Raw genomic sequence first — 21,175 nt, 5'->3', positions numbered from 1 at the left:
CTGGTGTTCTGTGGATGACAAGCAGCAGTCAGTTATGATGACAGGTGATAGATCCAAAGTAATTGCCAAATTTGTTAACATTTTTCCATTTCTAATCCATCCTTAAAATCATGTATGGGGGTCACACTATCCCCATGGTAGTCCAGTAGAGCAACCATGCCATCTGGATTCATGCCTTCACCAATAAAGGACTGTTGGCTTTTGAAATTAGCAAGAATATGCTTGATTTGTTCTGCAGCCTCTGTCATAAAAGGTTTTACTCTTTCTAGTCTTTCTTCAAGTTTGCCTTTGATTGATTTAATGTAATCTTTGATGTACATCTTGTAGACTTATTTTGTGAAGCTGGTTTCCTGCAAGTGATGGTTCATAACAACATCAACACCAGTGACTACTGTGCTTTTGGTACCTGAGCCCTCAGGGCCTTCAGTGGAAGCATTTCCACCAATGAGCGAGTCATCAATGTTACTCTCTGTCCTACTGACCATCTTCCCCTCTACCTCCAGGCACAGCCCATCCATGATCTCCCAGACCTTGTAAATGTTGGAAAACATCTCATCAGATCTCCTGGACCTTTTAAATGTTGGATAACAGCTCATCATGGCTGTTGAGGTCCCAGTAGATAACCATAATAGCTGCTGGAAGGAGAACACAGTGGCACTTACTGAGTAGGAGCCCAGAGCTTGGAGCGAGTACAGTGCAGCCTGAGCAGCATTGGACGGATAGGGGGGGAACAGGCAGAAAAGACTATTTCGTTTATTTCTGCTCGAATCCTTATTTTTTTTCTCTTGGTATTTTTGGCAGTTTTTTGTTGCTGTTTTTCCATTTCCCTAAGATGTGTCATCAGGTTGTTTATTTGCCAACTCTCTCTCTCTCTCTCTCTCTCTCTCTCTTTTTAAATTGTAGGCACTGATTGTGTCTTATGACTACTTTTGCTATTTCCCATAGATTATGAAATCTTGTGTACTCATTATCATTGGTTTCAATGAATCTTTTGATTTCGGTCCTAATTTTTTTGGTGGTTGTGAAATCATTCAGGAATAAGTTAAGTATCCATTTGTTTGCATATTTTTGAGGTTTATTTCTTCTTATTTCTGCAGTAAACTTGAAGTTTAATTCCATTGTGGTCAGAGAAAATGCTGGGTATTGTATCTACACCTTTAAATTTGTAAAGATTTGTTTTGGACCCTACTGTTTTGTACCCAATTTGTTTTGTACTCTATTTTCTGTGATTGATCTTCTCAAATGTTCTATGATGAAAAAAATGTATATTTTGTGGTTGGGCGGAAAATTCTATAGATGATTATCAAGTCTTTTGATTTGTGGTATTGTTTAGATCTAGTATCTCTTTGCTTAAATTTTGTCTACATGATCTGTCCAGAGGGGAAAGTGTAGTATTAAAATCTCCAGCCCTCTACTTTCAGTCTCTCTATGTTTTTTCCATATCAATGAGGTGCATTTTTTGTAAGCAGCATATAGAGGCTTCCTATTTTTTTATCCATTCAGCCAGTCTGTGATTTTTAATTGGAGAAGTGATTCCATTAATATTCACCGTTATTATTGATATTTGTGTACTTATCTCTCCCCATTTTATAAGCCATTTTCTTGATTATTTTGTGTTCTTTCACTTGTTTGTCTCTTCCCCCCACTGATACAGTACTCCTTTCAGTACTTTTTGAAGTGTTTCTAATTTTTTCAGTTTTTGTCTGAGAATTTTTTTCTTCCTATATGCAACACCAGGTATAGTATTCTTAGTTAGCAATTGTCTTTTAGCATTTTGAGTATGCCCAGCTATACCTTCTTTGCTTGCATTGTTTCATTCAAGAGGTCTGACAACTTAATAGTGTAACTTTTATAAGTAATTTGACATTTCTCTCTTTCTAGTTTTAGAATTTTGTCTTTGTCTTTGATATTAATCAATTTGGCTATTACGTGCCTGGGCATGGATCTTCTTATGTTGGTTCTATTTGACTTCCTTTGTATTTTCCATGTCTGGATATCTGAATGTTTCTATATGTTTGGAAATTTCTCTGCAAGTATGTCATGGAATAGATTTTCTATGCCCTTATCAGATTCCTCACCTTGTGGAATACCAATTATTTGGATATATGGGTATTTAATAGTATTTAGTATTTCTCATATGTTGTCCTCATTTTTTTGTTGTTGTTGTTGTCATTTTTAAATTCTTTTGGTGACTTTGTCTAAGTCAGAGGCTTTGTGTTCCAGATCAGAGATGCTATCTTCTGTGTGGTCTAATCTGCTATTAATACTGTCAAGGAAGGTTTTGATTTTTTATAATATGGTCTTCATCTCTAAAAGTTCTGTTTGATTCAGTTTTATGATATCTTTCTTTATGGAGTTCTTCCTACAGTTCATGGAATGATTTTCTTTCCTTTAGGAGTTGGTTGTCTTTTTTCTCTTGCTTCTCTTTAAGTTTAGTTATGGTAAATACTCTGATTTTTTTTTCCTGATATTTATTTTTTTTCCATAGCTGGAGATAAGTTATTATGTTCCTTTGTGGGGGAAGTATTGCCTGATTTTCTCATAACTGAGGCTCTACTGTAATTTTTAGTCATTTGGTGATGTATTCACTTCTTGTTAACTCTTTGGAGTAGCTTTCTGTAGCTGTGCACTCATGTCCTTTCCTTTTTAGTAAATTAGTTCAGGACAAACTTTCCTCTTTTATAGTGAGTTGCAATGTGGTATCTGCAGCAGCAGTCTTGGGTTCAGATTCTCAAAGAAGAGTTTTTCTCTTTTGACTGGTGGGTTCAGTGCAGGAAGAGGATACCTCCAGAGTCTCACAATGTTCAGATGTTCACATTCTTTATACCTACATCTCTCTAGTCCCTGTGTGGGTGAGGACTAAGCAGCAAAGTGATAATGTAAGATGATTTTAAAAAATGCACATTGTGCATAGTACAACACATGAACCAAATTGGTATTGCCTCTTGACCCTAGACTGTACAGAAGCATCAAGTGAAGAATGGCTGCTTAAGGGCCTACTTTCCCTATGTTCCTATTGGTCACTAGCAATTTAAAAAGTTAGAAATCTCATTGAGTTCTCTGTTGTAGAAGTTTTACCTGTACTAATAGTTTGAAAAACAAGCATCTCATTAGCTTAAATATGATCCTGAATATGATTACAGGTGCTAAAAGAAGGAAGGGTTGATTGAGCCCAAGTTTATGTCATGCCTTTGCTAAAAGAGTGACAATTGATCATTTTCAAAAGGACATTCCTCCTGGCTTTTAGTAAAGGTAAAGTATCTCCTTTTAAAAACCAGAGAGTAATCTTAGTAATGGAGGTATCAGTGGGACCGGAATTGTTCATCCCTGCAAAACATACCCATGAAAACCAAACAATATATGGAACCAGCAGTTAGCGTAATGGCTGTCGCTGAACTCCCACGTAGTCGACCGCGGTTCGCGTCCCAGACCCGGTGGCTTAGAACTCACGCCGGGCGCGTGTGCGTGCATGCCCAAGATCCCGAGAGGAGAATGGAGGAGAAGGGATTGCGGCGTGACCATCCCCACTGGGGGGTGATTTCTTGCTTTCTGTCTCTATGTCTCTCTCTGTCTGTCCTATAGTGAAAACCTCTCCAAAAAAAAAAAAAAAATCTTAAAACCAAACAATATAGTACCTAACTAAACCACCCTGTTTTTTTGTTTTGCTTGCTTGCTTGTTATTTTTATTTTATTTTATTTTATTTTATTTTATTTTATTTTTGAGTTTTCTTTTTTTTTTTTTTTCTATAAGGCACTTGTGCTCACAAGTGACAGACAGACAAAAAGCAAGAAATCTCCTCCCAGGGGGGTGGCCACACCATAATTCTTTCTTTTCCATTCTCCTCTTGGGATCTTGGGCATGCATGCACACACACTCAGTGTGAGTTTTAAGCTGCCAGGTTCAAGACTTGAACTGTAGTTGACTACATGGGCATCCAGAAACGTAACCATTGCACCATCTGCTGGTCCCAAACCATCCTGTTTTAATAACTAGAGTCTGTATCACCAATTTTTCTTTTGTGGCTTTTCTCTGTTCACTTCATCATCTGGTAAAATATATCTTCATACCTTTTCTGTCTAAAAATACTCAAGGAAAGGGATTATGGGAACACATGTATATATTTGTCAATTCTTGTATTTATTCTTCCAGGGAAACAGAAGTACCTGTGTGCCAGCAGAAATGATTGTACCATCGATAAATTCCGAAGGAAGAATTGTCCATCTTGTCGTCTTCGGAAGTGCTATGAAGCAGGGATGACTCTGGGAGGTATGATACTTTTTTTCCTCTTTCTTCTCCTCCTTTCCTTTCTTCTCCCTCCCGCATTCTCTAGTTCTTTCTTTAAATCAAAATTTACTCTTTTTACCTCCAAGGGGGTCAACCATGTTCTAGACACAGGCTGACTCTTTCATATCCAGCATTGCCATCACCCAAATGGTGTCATTCTTTATCCTTAACCATGCTACTCCCCACTCTGGGGCTTGGGATATGAGTCGACAATGTGAAGCAGGGACCAATAGAGGCAGACACTGAGTGATTGTGGATATGACTGAGCATTAAGTTCCCCAGTGGACTTAATGGTACCAGCTTGCTGTTGTTTAATAGTAGTTAGGATGAGAGAAACTAAGGAATCCAGAACTGACACAGGTGCAAGATGACCCAGACACAGGCTGACCCTGAACATCCAGGAATATCTTTCAGCTAACTGCTGCCTATGTTGTAGGGTCTGCCACCTGGAAAGAGAAGCTGCTTCTCTTTTGAGCCTGTGACTAGGCGACCAATCAGAGCTAATTTCCTATGCTATACCTCTCAGGGATGAGCAGACCTTTTGTAATCATTTCTTTTTCTTTCTAAATCTATTGATCATAACCAAATCATTTGTTTTTTCAGTAGCACAGTAGTTTGATAGAAGGAAGAGAGCTCTTTCAAGGATAATTCTCTGAAAAAACCTTTCTGTCCACTGAGCCTGTGTCTACCATGAGTGTTGTCATCATTCCAGAAAGGCTTGATAGAAGCTAACTGGTGCTTACATTTCCCCTCTTCAAATTCTTTATCTATTCATGTGTACATCTGCCAGCCAACAGGGTCCTCCCTACTGTTTGCTGCTTCCAAAACTATGTATCTTACATAAGAAAAGCAAGCTCATTTGTCTATTTTGACTTGGAAATGGAAATTTTTAAAAGGCAAGGCTATTTCTAAGTGCCTAAAACAGTAGTCTTGTACCTGATTATTCATTATCAGCCTAGAAAATTCAAATGCCTAGAATCTAGCCCTCTCCCTTCCCTTCTTAAGGCTAATTTAGAGCAATTGTCCATCTCTGGCATCTGTGAGTTTCTCAGTACCTTTTGTGCCTATATGTCCATATAGATACCAGCCTATTTTCTGACCCTGGAGCAGGCTATGTGTGGCTCTTCATGTAGATACTATATACTCCCCTTATGTAGTAGGCTAGTAGTATTCTTTAAACACATCAAAGTACCTCAAATGAATTGACCCAGGATCTGAGATAGTTTCAAAAGAAGCATTTCAAATAGTAGCTAATATGCCCAGACATCACAGGCAGATGCTCTATGAATAGCTTTCCAGGCAGCCACATCAAATGAGACTCAAATTATCTGAGAAAAACCAACCTTGTTATTGTTTGTTTGGTATACTCAAAAGAAATTCTTTAAGTGTGGTCTACAGTGGGGAAGAAGAAGCAAAACCAGAATAGAAGAGTACAGAGGGAAAGCTGGGAAAGGTGACAAAAAGATTGACAACAGAAATTTTTCTCCATATGAATGTTGCAACCCCATGGTGAGAGTTCTGATACACTCAACACTAGATTATTTAGCCTTCTGTGAATTATATGTAAGAGGTAGGGATTCCCAGATAGAGAACTCCTTGGCTTGCCATATGCTGACATGAATCGTAATCCCACTTTAATATGGATAAAGTTTAATGGTAACAAAAGTTCTTACAACATTTGAATTCAAGTCTTAAAATTAGTTTTATATCTCAGCCAACATCCTCCATTATAAAGTGGTCTGTGATCTGATTACAGTGACCCCTTTTAGAAAAAAAAGCCTGTATATAACTGTTAATTCTATTATACCATACAACAGCCACCAATAACTTTATAAATTAATTTGTTAGAGAGAGTGAAAAAGTAACTTTCAAATTGATTTATTGGGCAGAGTGCTCAAATCAGAGTGGGCTTAGTTGACACAATGAAGACAAGTAAAAAACTGCTGTAGCTCACTTTTGTTTCACTTCTAACCTTACTATATTTACTGAGAGTGTACTATGTACAAGATAGCATGCTAGGCATTGGAACTTCAGACTAGCAAATTTCAAGAAATGCCCACAAGATATAAGGATTTCTGGATGCAATTTAAATGGCTTTGTCCTGGAGTCAGATAGCCCAGCTCTATTACTTGTTGTGTGTCTCCTCTGAGCCTCAATTTCTTCATCTGTCATTTAGTGATATTGCCTTCCTAGAGTTATAATGGCGATCAGATGACATGAATATGAACAGTCCTAACAATTTGAGGATTATTATGACAGTGAGGTCAGTAGTAATTTAACTGTTAAGGCTGTTTGCAACACTTTCTAGTGACTTTGACCCTGGGTTACTTGGCCTGCCCTATAATAAGTAACAGTTCCACCAAGCAGAGGACCATCAGAAATCACTCTGGTTCACTTCAAACCAAAATGTACCACCAAGATCTCATCTGGAATCTTAGTTTAGTAATGAAATTAACCTTATGTTAGTTTTAAGTACCATGTCAGTAAAAACACAGGTGTTAACCCTCTTAAACTACTACCTAAAAATGAGCATCACCATTTTGCTGAACCTATCTTCACATTCCCTGCTTTTCTGCTGCAGCCCCCTTCTGAGTTTATTGTTAACTTGAAAATTCAGAATACATCACATCTTTAATCAAACAAGGAGAAAAAGAAAGGAATCATCAGTACAGAGTGGCCCTTGTTAATACTTTGGCAATAGGTTTACATTTTCATAAGGTTTGGAATGAGCATCACCATTTTGCTGAACCTATCTTCACATTCCCTGCTTTTCTGCTGCAGCCCCCTTCTGAGTTTATTGTTAACTTGAAAATTCAGAATACATCACATCTTTAATCAAACAAGGAGAAAAAGAAAGGAATCATCAGTACAGAGTGGCCCTTGTTAATACTTTGGCAATAGGTTTACATTTTCATAAGGTTTGGATTTAATATAGACAATTTAATGACCTTAAAGGAGAATTCATATAATTTTGTTTTTCTTCTCATCACTCAAATCAAAATTATATACTTTAAAATGGCACTTAGGAATATGGTCTTGGGAAAGTCCCCTCTCCCCTCCAAAGCTTGATTTTGCCATCTTAAAACTGAAATAGTGGGCTTCACAAACGACTTTTCTAGTGATAAAATTTTGTGATTGTATGACTAAAGCCACACAGAGAATTATAAGTTTATGAGTTCTTTCTTGGATTGTCTATTTCTTGCTCCCAGAAGTATAGATACTCAATACATGGATGCTATGACTTGCATAGTAATCTTATCTACCTCCATCACACCTACATAAGATATATTGTACATCTAAAAGTAGATAAGATAGGATAGATTATTGAGGAAATAGACAGTAGAAGGGCTGCCTCTGTATTAGAAAAGCTGATGGCTACTTTGTCTTGAGGCCTCAAGAACTCTGATCTGGTTTTTTGTTGTTGTTGTTGTTGTTTTTCCCTGTAGTGTTCTATTCACTGTTCGGTGATGAGATCACCTGATCTCAGAGATACATAGCTATATGTATATATTTTTATATAGCTTTTCCCTTTCTGCTTCCAGGTCTACCTACCTATCTTTTTCTTGCTTCTTTTCTTAGCAACTCTTAATATTTCTGAAAAGACCCTGGAGGTGGTTGGATTCTGAGGATGGTTCCTTTAAAAACTACCTCCAGGTTCTCAACTGCCCATCCATAGTAATCATGGATCTTTCTTTGTACATGATTCATTTCTGGCTGCATTTGAAAACCACATATTGCTAATTGCTTCAAGAAATTAAATCCTTTGACTATTTCTCATTGACAAAAATTCTGTATACATAAAGACCTTTCCTCCAGTGAATTAGCTGTGTCTGTTGTCACACCCTGTAATCAGAACAAATGCATAGCCATCTTTTGGCACATCCCAAAGATATACTACCAGTTTCCAAGATACAATGAGAAAGAAAGGATTTCCCTTCCTGCCATCTTCTCATATGACCTTTCCTTCCTTCACATGTTCCTTCCTATTTCTCCCAATCATTATTTCCTTTTATGTTGCACAACTCTGGAGTTATCAGCTTTTAGTAAACGGAATAAGTTCCCATTTACTCTCTCTTTTCCTGCACTAGGAAAGATTGTAGGAGAAGGAACATGGAGCCTTAGAGTATGTGAGATCCTGAAGTGTATGGCATTTCCTTCAAAAGTTACTCTACCACATTTGAGAAGTCTTTTTCCTACTAGGAGATTGATGTCAGCATATAAAAATCAAAACTGAACAGATCTTCAGGTTTTAAAAACATCTATGAATTCTCTAGTTTGAAGGATAACTCATACAACTCTTGACCACGATCTGATGTTGTCATGGACATTAGGAATATCCTTGCAGTTTCCAGTGTTGCAGACAGTCCTGATACTACCTGTTTCATTATTATCCATGCTCAAGAGCAGCCCAGTCATGCTACCTTCATACTACATGTTCTGAGTTCAAGAGAGTGATTCTGACGCTGACACACTATTCATGGCATTGTTCTTCATAGTATTTCTTCATCTGTTTATCTATCTATCCACCCATCTGGACAGCCAAGAAGCTAGTGCTTTCATCTTTCTACCCATTTACTCATGTATCCATTTAGTACTATTTATTGAGTACCAACTGTGTACCAGATACTATGCAAGATATTTTGAGGAAGCTGAGTTGAATAAGATATGATCCCTGACCTAAGAAATTTTTTTTAAAAAAAAGAAAGAAAAAAGGCCAGCCAGTGGCATGGTGGTTAAGGTACCTGGATCCCACATGGTCAATTGCGTAGTTCAAGTCTTGGACCCAGAAGCTTAAAAAACAAACTGCATGCATGTGCATGCATATCCAAAATCCTAAGAGGAAAATGGTAGAGAAGAGATTGCAGCATGACCACCCTGCTTGGAGGGTGACTTCTCACTTTCTCTCTCTTTCGCTCTCTCACACATGAAAGCATGTACCTATGACAAACTTTAAAAAAGGAAAGGGGAGATAGTGAACACAATTTAGCTCTAAGGGGTAAATAAGAAATCACTGTAAAGAAATTAACGAGATGGAAAGGGCCTCCAAGCCAAAGGGTAAAGTTTGAATAAAGGCACAGAGACATGAACAATATAGATTGAGGGTTTTGAGGAGCAGCAAGGAGTTTAAAATGTCTAGAGTGACGGAAATGGGGAAGGCAAATTGAAATCACATTGAAAATGAATGTAGTAGGTCAACCCATGACCTGGTGGTTAAGAGAGCTGAATCCATATGTCTGGCCATATAATTTGAGTCCCAGATCCAGTGCCTTAAAAACCATGCTGAGCACATGCGTGTGCATGTCCCAAATCCTGAAAAGATGAAAAAATGACAAGACAGGATTGCAGCATGACCACACCTCATGAGGAGTGCTTTCTCCCTCTCCCTCTCTGTCTTTCTGTCTCTGTCTGGTGATCAGAGGTACCTGCTGCAAATTAAAAAAGAAGAGTTTGGACTTCAGACACTTGAAAATCTATGCCCATGGGACATATTTGATCACATATTATTTTGTTTATTTGGATAGGTGGCAGCATGAATGTTGTATGGGTGAGGGTTTAAATATTAGAAAGAGAAAAGTAGGCCACACAGAAAGAAATTTTTCGTATCAAGGTTTTCTCAACACCTATGACTGGTTCCTCATGCTAATTGCTTCTGTTTGATCTGATACCTGCACATACTGACCATGCATGTGAGGAAGCCCTGGCCTAGACCAATGCAATTTGCTTGTGTAAAGGGCCTAACCTTATATCAAATGCCAATTGCCTTGGTCTATGCCAGTGTTTCCTGGTATGACCATGACCGTATTATGGTCCTACTCCGTAATATTTGCAAAGATTTACATGTCAGTGATGGGTCTTAGTAAGTACTATAATAAAGTAACCTGAGGTGCTGTATAACTCAGGATTCTCAAACTTGATTTGGTCACAGTATCTTTTATTCATATAATATCAGTTAAGATCTTACAAACCCACTGTTCTCTGGAATACCCTTTTAAAAACCTTTGAATAGATAAAACTCTATCCTGTAGGCAGGTAATATTCCTAGCCCAAGTCATCCATTATACAGATATGTGTGTCTTTGCTTGCCAGAAGAATCAGCCAAGAATGTGATAATGATCAAGAGCAGACCATCCTTAACACATCTTAAGAGTATGCACCAGTGGCTCCTAAAGCCTGTAAGGTAAATCTTGTTGGGTCTGCAGCATTGCTGTCATAGACAAAGAATAGGATGCAAAGGCATCCCAGGCCAAAGCACAGTAATTTCCCAAGTCATCTAATGGCCAAAGGTATATTTTCCAGACCTAATAAGCATACTAGACAAGTTATTTCTAACAAATATAATGACTACCATTATTTTACAGATAGACCACTAAATATTTCAGATATAGACATTCTAGTCTAGAATTTAACAGTCCATTTGTACATTGTCCAACATTGTGACATCTATCCAGAATCTCATCATAGTGCTACCGTATAGCCTCAATGCTGAAGTAGAAGACCTAGAAATCACAGATTTCTAGAAAACCATTGAGATCGAATCCCCACTATCTCTTGCTTGGCAGGCAGCAGAGTATCATAAAGAATTTCTGATTTGGAATTCAGTTACTGGTATTTTCTCATTTCTCCTTGACTCTCTAAATAAAGCCCTAAGAGTCTTCAGGCTAGAGAAGTATGTGGTAGGTCTCATTTCTGAGAAGTGCCGCTTCCCACACACAATTTGCAGATACCTGAATGCTCCGACCGATCTTTATAACTGAGGCATACACAGAGAAGTAAAAATATCCAATAAATTTTGGTATCAACATACACAAAGTATGACTTATCATTTAGAACCTCTGGGTTTTTGTTTCAATAGGTCCTGTGGTATATTGGAAATAGCATGGTAAGCCCAAATACAGAGAGTTTCTAGTCCTGGCTCTGCCACTTACTATCTAGATCACCTTGGGCATCATTAGATCCCTCTGAGCCTCAGTTTTCCCAGTTACACTGTGGGAATTTTTAAATTTTACTTGCCAAATTGTTGTAAGCTTATAAACAAACTAGTACATAGTAGGCACGCATAAAACATCACTGTAACCCCCCCTTATTTATTTTTAATGGTCTTTGTATTCCCAGGCATCACTGGGGCATGATCTCTCTCTGCACCAACACTGTGGGTTTTGGTTCTTATTCTTTGATCCTTAACCACCCTCAAATCAACCTTTGAAATCTGTTCGCCATTACTTATATCACCATCCCCAGGTCTATCTTGTAATTCCTCTCAACCAAATTTTCTGGGAAAGTGCATATATGTTATTCTCTGTCTCTGAGCATTTTTCTTTTAGAGATCTGTGGTTAAAGGTCATTTTTCTAATCCTCAAAATTGATTATAACCCATAATTAGTAGTTAAATAAGTATCCCACTTAATAAAATCTCTACTTAAAATCCTCGAATTTTTAAAGAAATAGAAAGATTTTATTGTTATTTTCTTTTGCTGTGAGTGCTCTAGGATTCCTCAGTTGTTCTTGAGAAAATAAAACGATGTCATAAGAATTTTTTTCAAAGGTAGAATACGTAAAACTAAGTGTAAGCAGCACAAAATAGGCCATATATACAAAAATAAGTATTTTCCAAATATAACAATTTGGAGAAAAAGTTTCATTTTTTCTTATAACATAATTGGATATTTGAAAATATTTGAAGAAGAATGCCACCTGTGTTAACAAATTGTAGGATATATTTCTTAAGATCATAAACGTTTTAATTTTTTTATTGTATAAAACTCATACATAGACAATTTACTTGAAAAATATGCTCTTTAAAGAGAATATTGTACATCTTTTGATATCATATTTATAGGAAGGAGGAGTAAGGGGGGAAATATATAGCTACATAGAAATCAGTAGAGCCTTCATATTATTATTGATAATGTTTTCATAACAACAGATATCTAGAAATTAAGCTGGAAATGGAATCATTACTTTGGATCCCTGTTTTTCAATCAGGTTCCATTCTCTTTAGTTCAGTTATTGTTTGCTATACTTGTTATATCACTTTACCTAGGCTTAAAAATATCTTCTTTTTCCCTGCTTAATACCACATTGGACCTATGGTTCTGTGGCTGAAGCAAAAATTGATCATTGAGAGACATTTCAGCCTTCTAGTACTCAGCATTTAAAAACACGTAAGCACTGAGAACCTGAAGAAAATTTGTGCTTGCATTTGTAACTAAGAAGAAAGTGTAGATCTTGACCAAGACATAAGGTCACCAGCTCTAGCCTGTGCTGTGAGGTGTCATGCTGGCTGCAGTGAAACCAAGAGACCAAGGACTGTACTTAGCAAGGAAAATGAGGTCTGGAAGCTTTGATTAGGGAGCTATTAGGCACACAGCCATTAATTTCAAAGCATTCTCATCTCCAGGCTGAGTAATAATACTTATAGTATTATGGGATTATTTGGCTGCTGTGAGGAATTCAGATGCTCTCAATAGGAGCCTTTGTTGGTCTCTGAATGAAACTGTTAAATTCCACCTCCTACTCTCTCTGTCCTCCCCCCAAACTCTTCACATACAGTTTTGGCCACTGTGTGCAGAGAGGTGCATACACGCATACACACATACATACATGAACCCATATTTGTCAATAAAACAAAAAAAGAAAACTCCAAGCGAACAATTTTCCATTTCCCCATCTCACCTCTGTTTTACAAGTACATAAGAAAAGAGAAAAGGAAACTCCCAGTCTAAAATGACAACCACTCATCTCTCCAACTTTGCTTGCTGCCTTTTATCTCAGAGGACCTGACTCACAAATCTTTTTATGGAGCACACTAGGAGCAAGGCTATACATATTTAAGCTACTGTATTCAACAGTGTATCTCTTTCATATTAGAAAAGTCCCAGGTTGGGACCAGCAGTTAGCGTAATGGCTATGTCGCTGGACTCCCATGTAGTCAACTGCGGTTCGTGTCCTGGACCTGGTGGCTTAAAACTCACGCCGGGCACATGTGCATGCGTGGCCAAGATCCTGAGAGGAGAATGGAGGAGAAGGGATTGCGGCGTGGCCATCCCCCCTAGGGGGTGATTTTTCGCTTTCTGTCTCTCTGTCTGGCGAGTGCACATGCTCTATAGCAAAAAAAAAAAAAAAAAAAAAACTAGAAAAGTCACAGGTTGACAATATCAAGTATCTCAAAATAACCAGACACTGTAGAAAGGCTGACCCACCTTCAAAATGAGGGCTTAAGGGAACCAGCAGTTAGCATAATGGCTATGTCGCTGGGCTCCCACATAGTCGACTGTGGTTCGCATCCTGGACCAGGTGGCTTAAACTCACGCCGGGTGCGTGTGCGTGCATGCCCAAGATCCCGAGAGGAGAATGGAGGAGAAGGGATTGCGGCGTGGCCATCCCCCCTGGGGAGTGATTTCTTGCTTTCTGTCTCTCTGTCTCTCTCTGTCTGGCGAGCGCACACGCCCTATAGCCAAAACTTTTCCAAAAAAAAAAAAATGAGGGCTTAAGAGGGCTCTAGAGGAAGCTTGGAAAAGACTCAAGTCTGAAGTTTAGGAGCTTAAGCTTTTTCTCCCCAGCACAGACTCTGATGTTGGGGCTGGGGGTCAATCTCTTGGTTGGTGATTTCCCACACTAAGACCAATAGTGTTACCTCATTGGGATGTTGTGAGGACTAGCTTGAATAAGTAGTAGTAGTTACCAATCATGTAGTTATGTCATGATTGTTGTCTTTTGTAATGTGACTTGGCATTGGAAAAGTGATTTGTGATTGTTCTTGATTGTATATGATGGCAGCCAGGCACTGACTGACTCAGGCAGAAGCATGCCATGAAGCTCTGACTTGGTCACTTGCATTTAATAGTGCGCTACAGGAAATAAACTTTGCTGGTGGGACTCAAGATACTATACCCTTTGGACAAGAAGCCACTCTGCCTCAATGAGGCATTTCTGGCTGTTTTCACTTGTTTATTAGGAATTTGTAGAGATTTCTCTTAACTTTCATGTTTTCAGGCTCCTGCCAAGGATCTAGACCTTTGTTTCAGGCCCCATCACTGAGCTGAAGGTAGTAGCTTATACACAAAATTTCAGTAAAAAAGGATCAGATTTCTGCTTCTCCCAGAGGAGAATCCTGCCAGCTCTTCTTTTCAAATACACCAGAAGACTAAAATCAAACACTTCTCCTCTCCTTATTCCCAATGTCAATGTGACTCTGTTTGCAGAAACTAACATACTTGAACCTTTCATAAGGAGGAAGGTGGCAAAATCTGAGAACCAGTGCCTACTTCTTTTATTTTGTAGTGAAGTTAAGATGATGAAGTTAGGAGGAATGCAAATTAGGTTTTCTCTTTTATTTCTAGCCTTAGTGTCTCCCCATTACCTCAAGTGCTTGACTTTCAATCAGGTGTAAGGCTTCTCTTCTACCAAGCCAATCTTTGCACTGCATTGAAGAAAAGTCACTTAGAGTTTGTAATATCTTGCCTTGTCTCTGATCTAGATCCTCCATATTAAAACCAGTTTTCTTCTGGTGGAAGTGGAGTCAGTGAGCCAGGGGCAGACAAATATAATCAAAAGCACTCTCCCTGCCCTGCACTGTGTGGAACCTGCCTTCCCCACCCTCTTCCTTCTCCAGTTTACACACACACACACACACACACACACTCACACACACACACATCTTTCTCTTTCTCCAGATTCAGCAGCATTCTGTTATAAAAGCCAATGAAGGACTTAAGTAAGGGAGTTTCCCCCCTCCTCAGGGCAGAATTTTAATCATCAGGCCAAAAAAGAGGTTTTCTAATGTGAATTGAAAGGCTCATATGGTTTATTTTTTAATTAACTTTAATTTGTTTGAATGTTGTGTATTTCTGCTAGTGAAATTTTTTTAATAAAGCCATTATTACACCAATGGTATTTTTTATTTACAACAGGCTGATAGAATTAATGCTATTAACATCAGGCCTTCTTTTCTTTCTCCCTTTTCTTTTTTTTTTTTTTCTCTCTTGTTTGCTTTCCAGGTCATGCTGACCTGTTCAGCTTGGACTGTTTCACATTTGTTTTTAATGTCAGTTTAAATGTAATTGTAAAAGCATGTATGTACTAAATTTGTGTAGTTACTTTTTCCAGTGGAAAATTCTGGCATGAAAAAGCATTATATCCAAGCTCTATAATTTGACATAAGCAGGTTCTTGATAATGACCTTGCACCCCTCACTCAGGATGGCATCTTCTTTCATTTGGCTCAGTAGTCAGAGAGAGGAGATATGGAATAGTTTTTGCCAGATTCTGTGCTTTGGCAAGGATGTGCAGTATTGCATTTCATTCTATTATTAATTACATTTACTCCTCCACTAACTAAAAACCATTAGACTAAATAATCCAACGTAAACCTTGAAAGATAAAATTTGATATTCTTTCTCCTGGCTATTCTTCTGACCCAGAATTGGGACTGGGAAGAGAATGTGAGTGTGAGAGAAGGACCAAGGAGACTTCTTGCCTGAGGGAATTTGTAATACACTAATTAATCCCACTTCATTGCACCCCAGGCTAACTTCTTATTCCATACCTGCCAAGGACTGACTCTTCCCCCTACCTCTTGTCCCTGTGTTAGTTCTAACCCTACCCATCTCCAACTCCTACCCCTGACTCTTCTTTCCAATAATATGCTAGCCAAACTGATAAAATACAAAGAGTACCACCCTAGAAGTCAGGATACCTGATTCCAGCTCCTACTGTACCACTATCTAGCTGTTTTATCTTAAACAAGTCTGATCTTTGGCCTTAATTTGATCATCTTTAAAATCAGGATTTTGGAGGGAAGAGGAAGACATAGACAAGATTCAGGTTTTTCTAACTCTTTTTAGGAAATGGAACTTTTTCTTCAAATAAAGTCTGACCAAGTCCCAAGCGTAGGTACAGAATAGAGCACTGCTGCTGCAGTTTGAAAAGAGATGGAGTGCTGTGAGCCACAGGCCCATTCCTACTCTGTCTCCTCAGGGTCGCTTGAAGAAACTTAAAGGACCCTTGAGGTTCTACTACTACACCAGAGTTGTGTTCTGGGATCCTTCTAACTCTGATTGTCTCTCATACTAGATTTCAGTCTTTGTGGAATCTGTGTTTCATTATTAAGCTGCATCAGAAAGTTCACCTTCTTGGGATAAATGGCATGAAATGAAGCAAGTTGAGGCTCAGTAACTATTATTAGCAAGAGCCATCATTGATAGACCATCATTGATAGAATTTATTCTGTGCTAAGCTCTTTATACACATTTGCATTTGGGAAATCATAACCACCCTGTGAGGCAGATCTTGTTATTATTTTAGGATTATGAAACCTGTCAGCTTGGGCACAACCTTTGGCTTCAGACTGGTTACCCAAGATGGAAGGCCATACTTCTCATAGTTTGCCACCATAGGCAGTTTTTCAGTATTCTTTCTAGCTAGAGATTCATTCTTGGAAAAATTATAGACTGCTCATTGGCATACACTTTTGCAGGATTCAGAGCACTTTTACTAGACTCATCTAATTTCCTACTAAAAATAATCCTATATTATTTTCAGTTTAGATTATCACCATTACATAGATAAGGAAACTGAAGTGTAGGTTAAAGCCATGGATTTGTTGAAGGTCACACAACTCATAAGATTGTGAACACCACAATCAATAATAATAAGCCCTTGGGGCCAGTAGGTGGCATGGTGGTTGGGGAAGCTGGACTCCCACATGGCCGACTGCAGTTCGAGTCCTGACCTGGCAACTTGACTTCTCACTTTCCTTCTCTCTCTCTCTCTCTCTCTCTAGTTAGTGATAGAACCAGGATTACAAATGAGGCATTCTCTGACTCTAAGATCTTTGCTCTTAACTACTACCTTTTATATATGTATGAGGAAACTAAGCCAGAAAGGGAAGGGCATATTCCCAGATCACACAGTGAGCAACCCAGGCTCCTAATCCAATATTTCTCATACCTTCTAACCCAAAGTCATATAGTAAAACTCCCTGACTGTAATCCTGGTAGATAGAAAGATGACTGTCTTTGAGAGGCCACAAACTGACTTTCCTCAGTCCAAAATTCACCTACAAAATTCTGTTTGTTAAGCACAGTATTTGTTTAAAAAATTGACACAGACTGCCCATAGAGAAGGTGTCAATCACTGTCACTGTCCCCAGCCCTTCCTTTTAATGTTTACCAGGCTTTTTGTTTTGTTTTGTTTTTACTCATTTATTTCACAAGTAAATGAATGAAGGGACCAGCCGTTGGTGTAATGGATATGTCACTGGACTCCCTTGTAGTCGACCACAGTTCGAGTCCTGGACGGCTTGGCTTAAACTCACGCTGGGCGCATGTGCGTACATGCCCAAGACCCCAAGAGAAGAATGGAGGAGAAGGGATTGTGGTGTGACCATCCCCCAGAGGGGTGATTTCTTGCTTTTGATCTCTCTCTCTCTCTCTCTATCTTTCTGGCAAGTGCACACACACCCTATGGCAAAAAAATAACATAAAATAAAATAAAAAATGAGTGAATATTTTTGAGTTCATGCCCCTTAGATCGAATAACATAATATATAAGTACTGCACACACAGATACTCACATGCATTTATATAAGTATAGCCTAGTCTGGTTTCACAAAGAATTTGCAGCTCTGTACCAACCATTCCTTTATGTTTCCTTAGCATTTAGAATTATATTTAAGATATGAATTTAGTTTTATAGGAAGCCATGTGCTGAAGAAAATCAGTTATTGCTTGTAATTTCTCTGTGTTTTGTCCCCTGTCAGCTCTGTATCCCTCCCTTTCCTGTGCCTGAGTTAGGTCACCTGTGAATCATTCATTCCTTACTCTTTTTTTTTTTTTTGGAGAGGTTTTCACGATAGGGCACATGTGCTCACCAGACAGACAGAGACATAGAGACAGAAAGCGAGAAATCACCCCCCAGGGGGGATGGTCACGCCGCAATCCCTTCTCCTTCATTCTCCTCTCGGGATCTTGGGCATGCACACACACGTGCCCGGAGTGAGTTTTAAGCCACTGGGTTCGGGACGCGAACCGCGGTCGACTACGTGGGAGTCCAGCGACATAGCCATTACGCTAACTGCTGGTTCCCCATTCCTTACTCTTTAAGAATGGATTGAGAATTAACAAATCATTTCGGGGGGCTCATTATGTTCCAGAAAGACTCTCCTTTAGTTATCAAAAGATTTTCTAAAAGATAGGTTGCAACACCTCTACTTTATAAATGAAGAAGCCATATATCATAGAAACTAAACCAAGGGCTCAGAATTATTAAACTAGTAATTGAAAGACCTAGGATTTTAACCCAGGATTGTCTGACTCCAAATCCTACATCACACTCCTGTAAAGAAAACATATTTGTTTTCTATTGCTGCATAACACATTACCACAAGTTTAGCATCTTCAAGAGACACCCTTTATCATATTACAGTTTTTTTAAGTCAGAAGTCTAGCACAGCAAAGCTGGATTTTCAAGTCAGAATCACCAGGATGAAATTGAGGTGTTGGTCAGACTGCATTCTTTTTAATTCCATTTTTTATATTTTATTATTTATTATTATTTATGCATTCAATCACTATACATCATTTAGATTGTAAAGAGAATTTATCAAGCATGAAGTACACCTCAGACCAGTCCAGTTGAGAATACTATACACATCATCATCAAAAGGTAATAATACATTTCTGTGTCCTACAAATGTCTGAAAGATTGGAAGACATAAAAGCACTGAAAATTGTTATGAACACTGGGGACAAAGAGGAAGGAGAATGAGAGAGGGGAAGAATATGGAGAAGGAAATTTGGTGGAAGTAGGGGGAAAATAGAGAAGTAAGACATCTATGGGTCAGCCTGCATTCTAATCAGAGCTCAGGATCCACTTCAGAGCTCATGTGATTGTGGCAAGATTCAGTTCTTTGCAGTTGTAGGACTAAAGTTCCTATTTCCTTTCTGGCTATCAGTCAAGAGCCACTCTCAAATACCAGAGGGATATTCTTTTCCTTTGAAATGTGGATCCCAATATCATCAAAACCAACAAAAGAGTGTATTCTTGTTTTGAATCTCTCTCACTCAGTTTATGTCTTTCCAGGAAGATTTTTCTTAATTTTTATTTAACTATTTTCATTTTTTCAAATTTTACATACTTTCACTGAACATCACCACAGCATACAAAATGCAATTTTTCCGCCAGAATACATTGTAAAGAGGTGTAATTATACATGTTATCATCAACAAATAATTTTCCATTTTTTGTTTCTTTTCCACATTGTATTGATTCACAAAATATCTTAATTAATCTAAATAGTTTCAATAGTAAGTTCAGCTGATATATACATATAAGTGAACAAAAGTTGACTTTAGGCATGAAATTCTGTGGGTAGAATGAATATACCATAAAATACATTTTTTAATTTCAAGAAAGGCCATTTTAGCTTCAATAAATCAAAATAAAAAAATGTTGAGAGAATTTTGCTTAATACTTAAAGCTAGGAAACAGGTTAGGATTCTGTTCGAATAGTAGGTACATGGACCTGTCCACAACTCAAAGAAGATGTAACTCCTTAACACTGGAAATGAAGCATAGAAGATAAGTAATGTTTTAGTCAAAAGTCATACAATTCTGTTTCACCAGTTCAAACTCATGTACTTTATCTTCTATTGTGGTCTGAACTTTCCATTTAAATTCTGGAAGATAACGTTCAACTCTGGGCTGGTCCCTACCATTAAGCTGGCCATTTTCTTAGTTGTTTTAGAATTCTTATTTCTGTGTATCTGACTTTAGTTTTCCTGGGTTAGCACTCCCTTCAGAACTTCTTGGAGAGCTGGTCTGTTGTTGGTAAATTCTTTCAGGGTTTTTTTATCTGAGAATGTTCTTGTCTTCTCTCCCCATATGAAGGATAATCTTGCTGGGTATAGTATTCTTGGTTGAAATTGTTTTTCACCCGACACTGGATATATTTTTCCATCTTTTTCTCGCTCACATTGTTTCTGATGAGAGGTCCGCTGTTAGCATGATGGGATATCCTTTGTAGGTTACTTGTTGTTTCTGTCTTGCCAGTCTGAGTATCTTGCCATTGTCTGTGGTTTCGGTCATTCTGGCTTAGAGAAGATCTTCTTGGGTTGATCCTATTTGGGGTCCTTTGTATTTCTTAGGTCTGGATCTTTTAATACCTCTCTAGGTTTGGGAAGTTTTCTTCCAGGATTTCATGGTATAGATTGTCAATGCCCTTATTAGTCTCTTCACCTTCTGGGATACTGATTATCCAGATATGTGGATGTTTGATGGTACCTAGTATTTCTCATATATTATTCTCATTTTGGGGGCTATTTTCTCAGTCTTAATGGTGGATTTTACTAGTCCAGCAATTCTGTCTTCTACATCTGAGATTTGATTTTCGGTATGATATAATCTGCTTTTAATACTTTCAAAGTAAGTTTTGACTTCCTGTATTATAGCCTTCATCTCCAACAGTCCCATTTGATTCTTTTTTATGGTGTGTATTTCCTCTTTCAGCTCTCACAAAAACTTCCTCACCTCCTGGAACTCATCAGTTTTTTTCTCCTGGTGTTCATCATCTCTCTTCTCTTCCATCTCTGTTAGCTTTGTCACTATAAATACTCTAAATTCTTTATCCGACCTTTTCATGAATTTCACTGTACTGTCTGTGGGTGAAGTAGAGTTATTATTTTTCCTTGGGAGAGAGGTATTTTCTTGGTTTCACATTATTTCTTGTGTCTCTGCGGTGATTTCTAGTCATCTGATGGCTTATTTGTTTATTCTTAATTTCTAGAAGATAAATCTGAGTGATCAGAGGTGTACAGGAGGATGTGGTCTGCAAACTCTTTGGCATTGCATTTTTCCCCCTTTGTGTCACAGATTCAGTGGGAGTTGAGCAGTA

The 21,175-nt window shown here is 38.2% G+C and overlaps 1 protein-coding gene and 1 long non-coding RNA gene across 2 annotated transcripts in view; one reads left to right on the top strand and one right to left on the bottom strand.

The window, feature by feature from the left end:
- AR (androgen receptor) overlaps window positions 1–21,175 on the top strand; it is a 230,683-nt gene that overhangs the window by 179,946 nt on the left and 29,562 nt on the right. The window contains exon 3 of the mRNA XM_027765989.1: window positions 4,151–4,267. Coding sequence (XP_027621790.1) covers window positions 4,151–4,267 — 117 coding nt within the window. The remainder of the gene's footprint in view (window positions 1–4,150; window positions 4,268–21,175) is intronic.
- On the bottom strand, window positions 434–14,940 carry LOC114004773 (uncharacterized). The gene is made up of 3 exons (XR_003546843.1): window positions 14,925–14,940; window positions 11,361–11,365; window positions 434–493 (listed from the first exon to the last, which is right to left on the bottom strand). It is a non-coding gene; the product is annotated as an uncharacterized LOC114004773 (long non-coding RNA).

Source organism: Tupaia chinensis, unplaced genomic scaffold, assembly GCF_000334495.1.
Source record: "Tupaia chinensis unplaced genomic scaffold, TupChi_1.0 Scaffold140102_1, whole genome shotgun sequence".
Taxonomy (NCBI): domain Eukaryota; kingdom Metazoa; phylum Chordata; class Mammalia; order Scandentia; family Tupaiidae; genus Tupaia; species Tupaia belangeri.
Note: the sequence above shows the minus strand (reverse complement) of the source record. Positions and strands in the feature narration are given on the sequence as shown.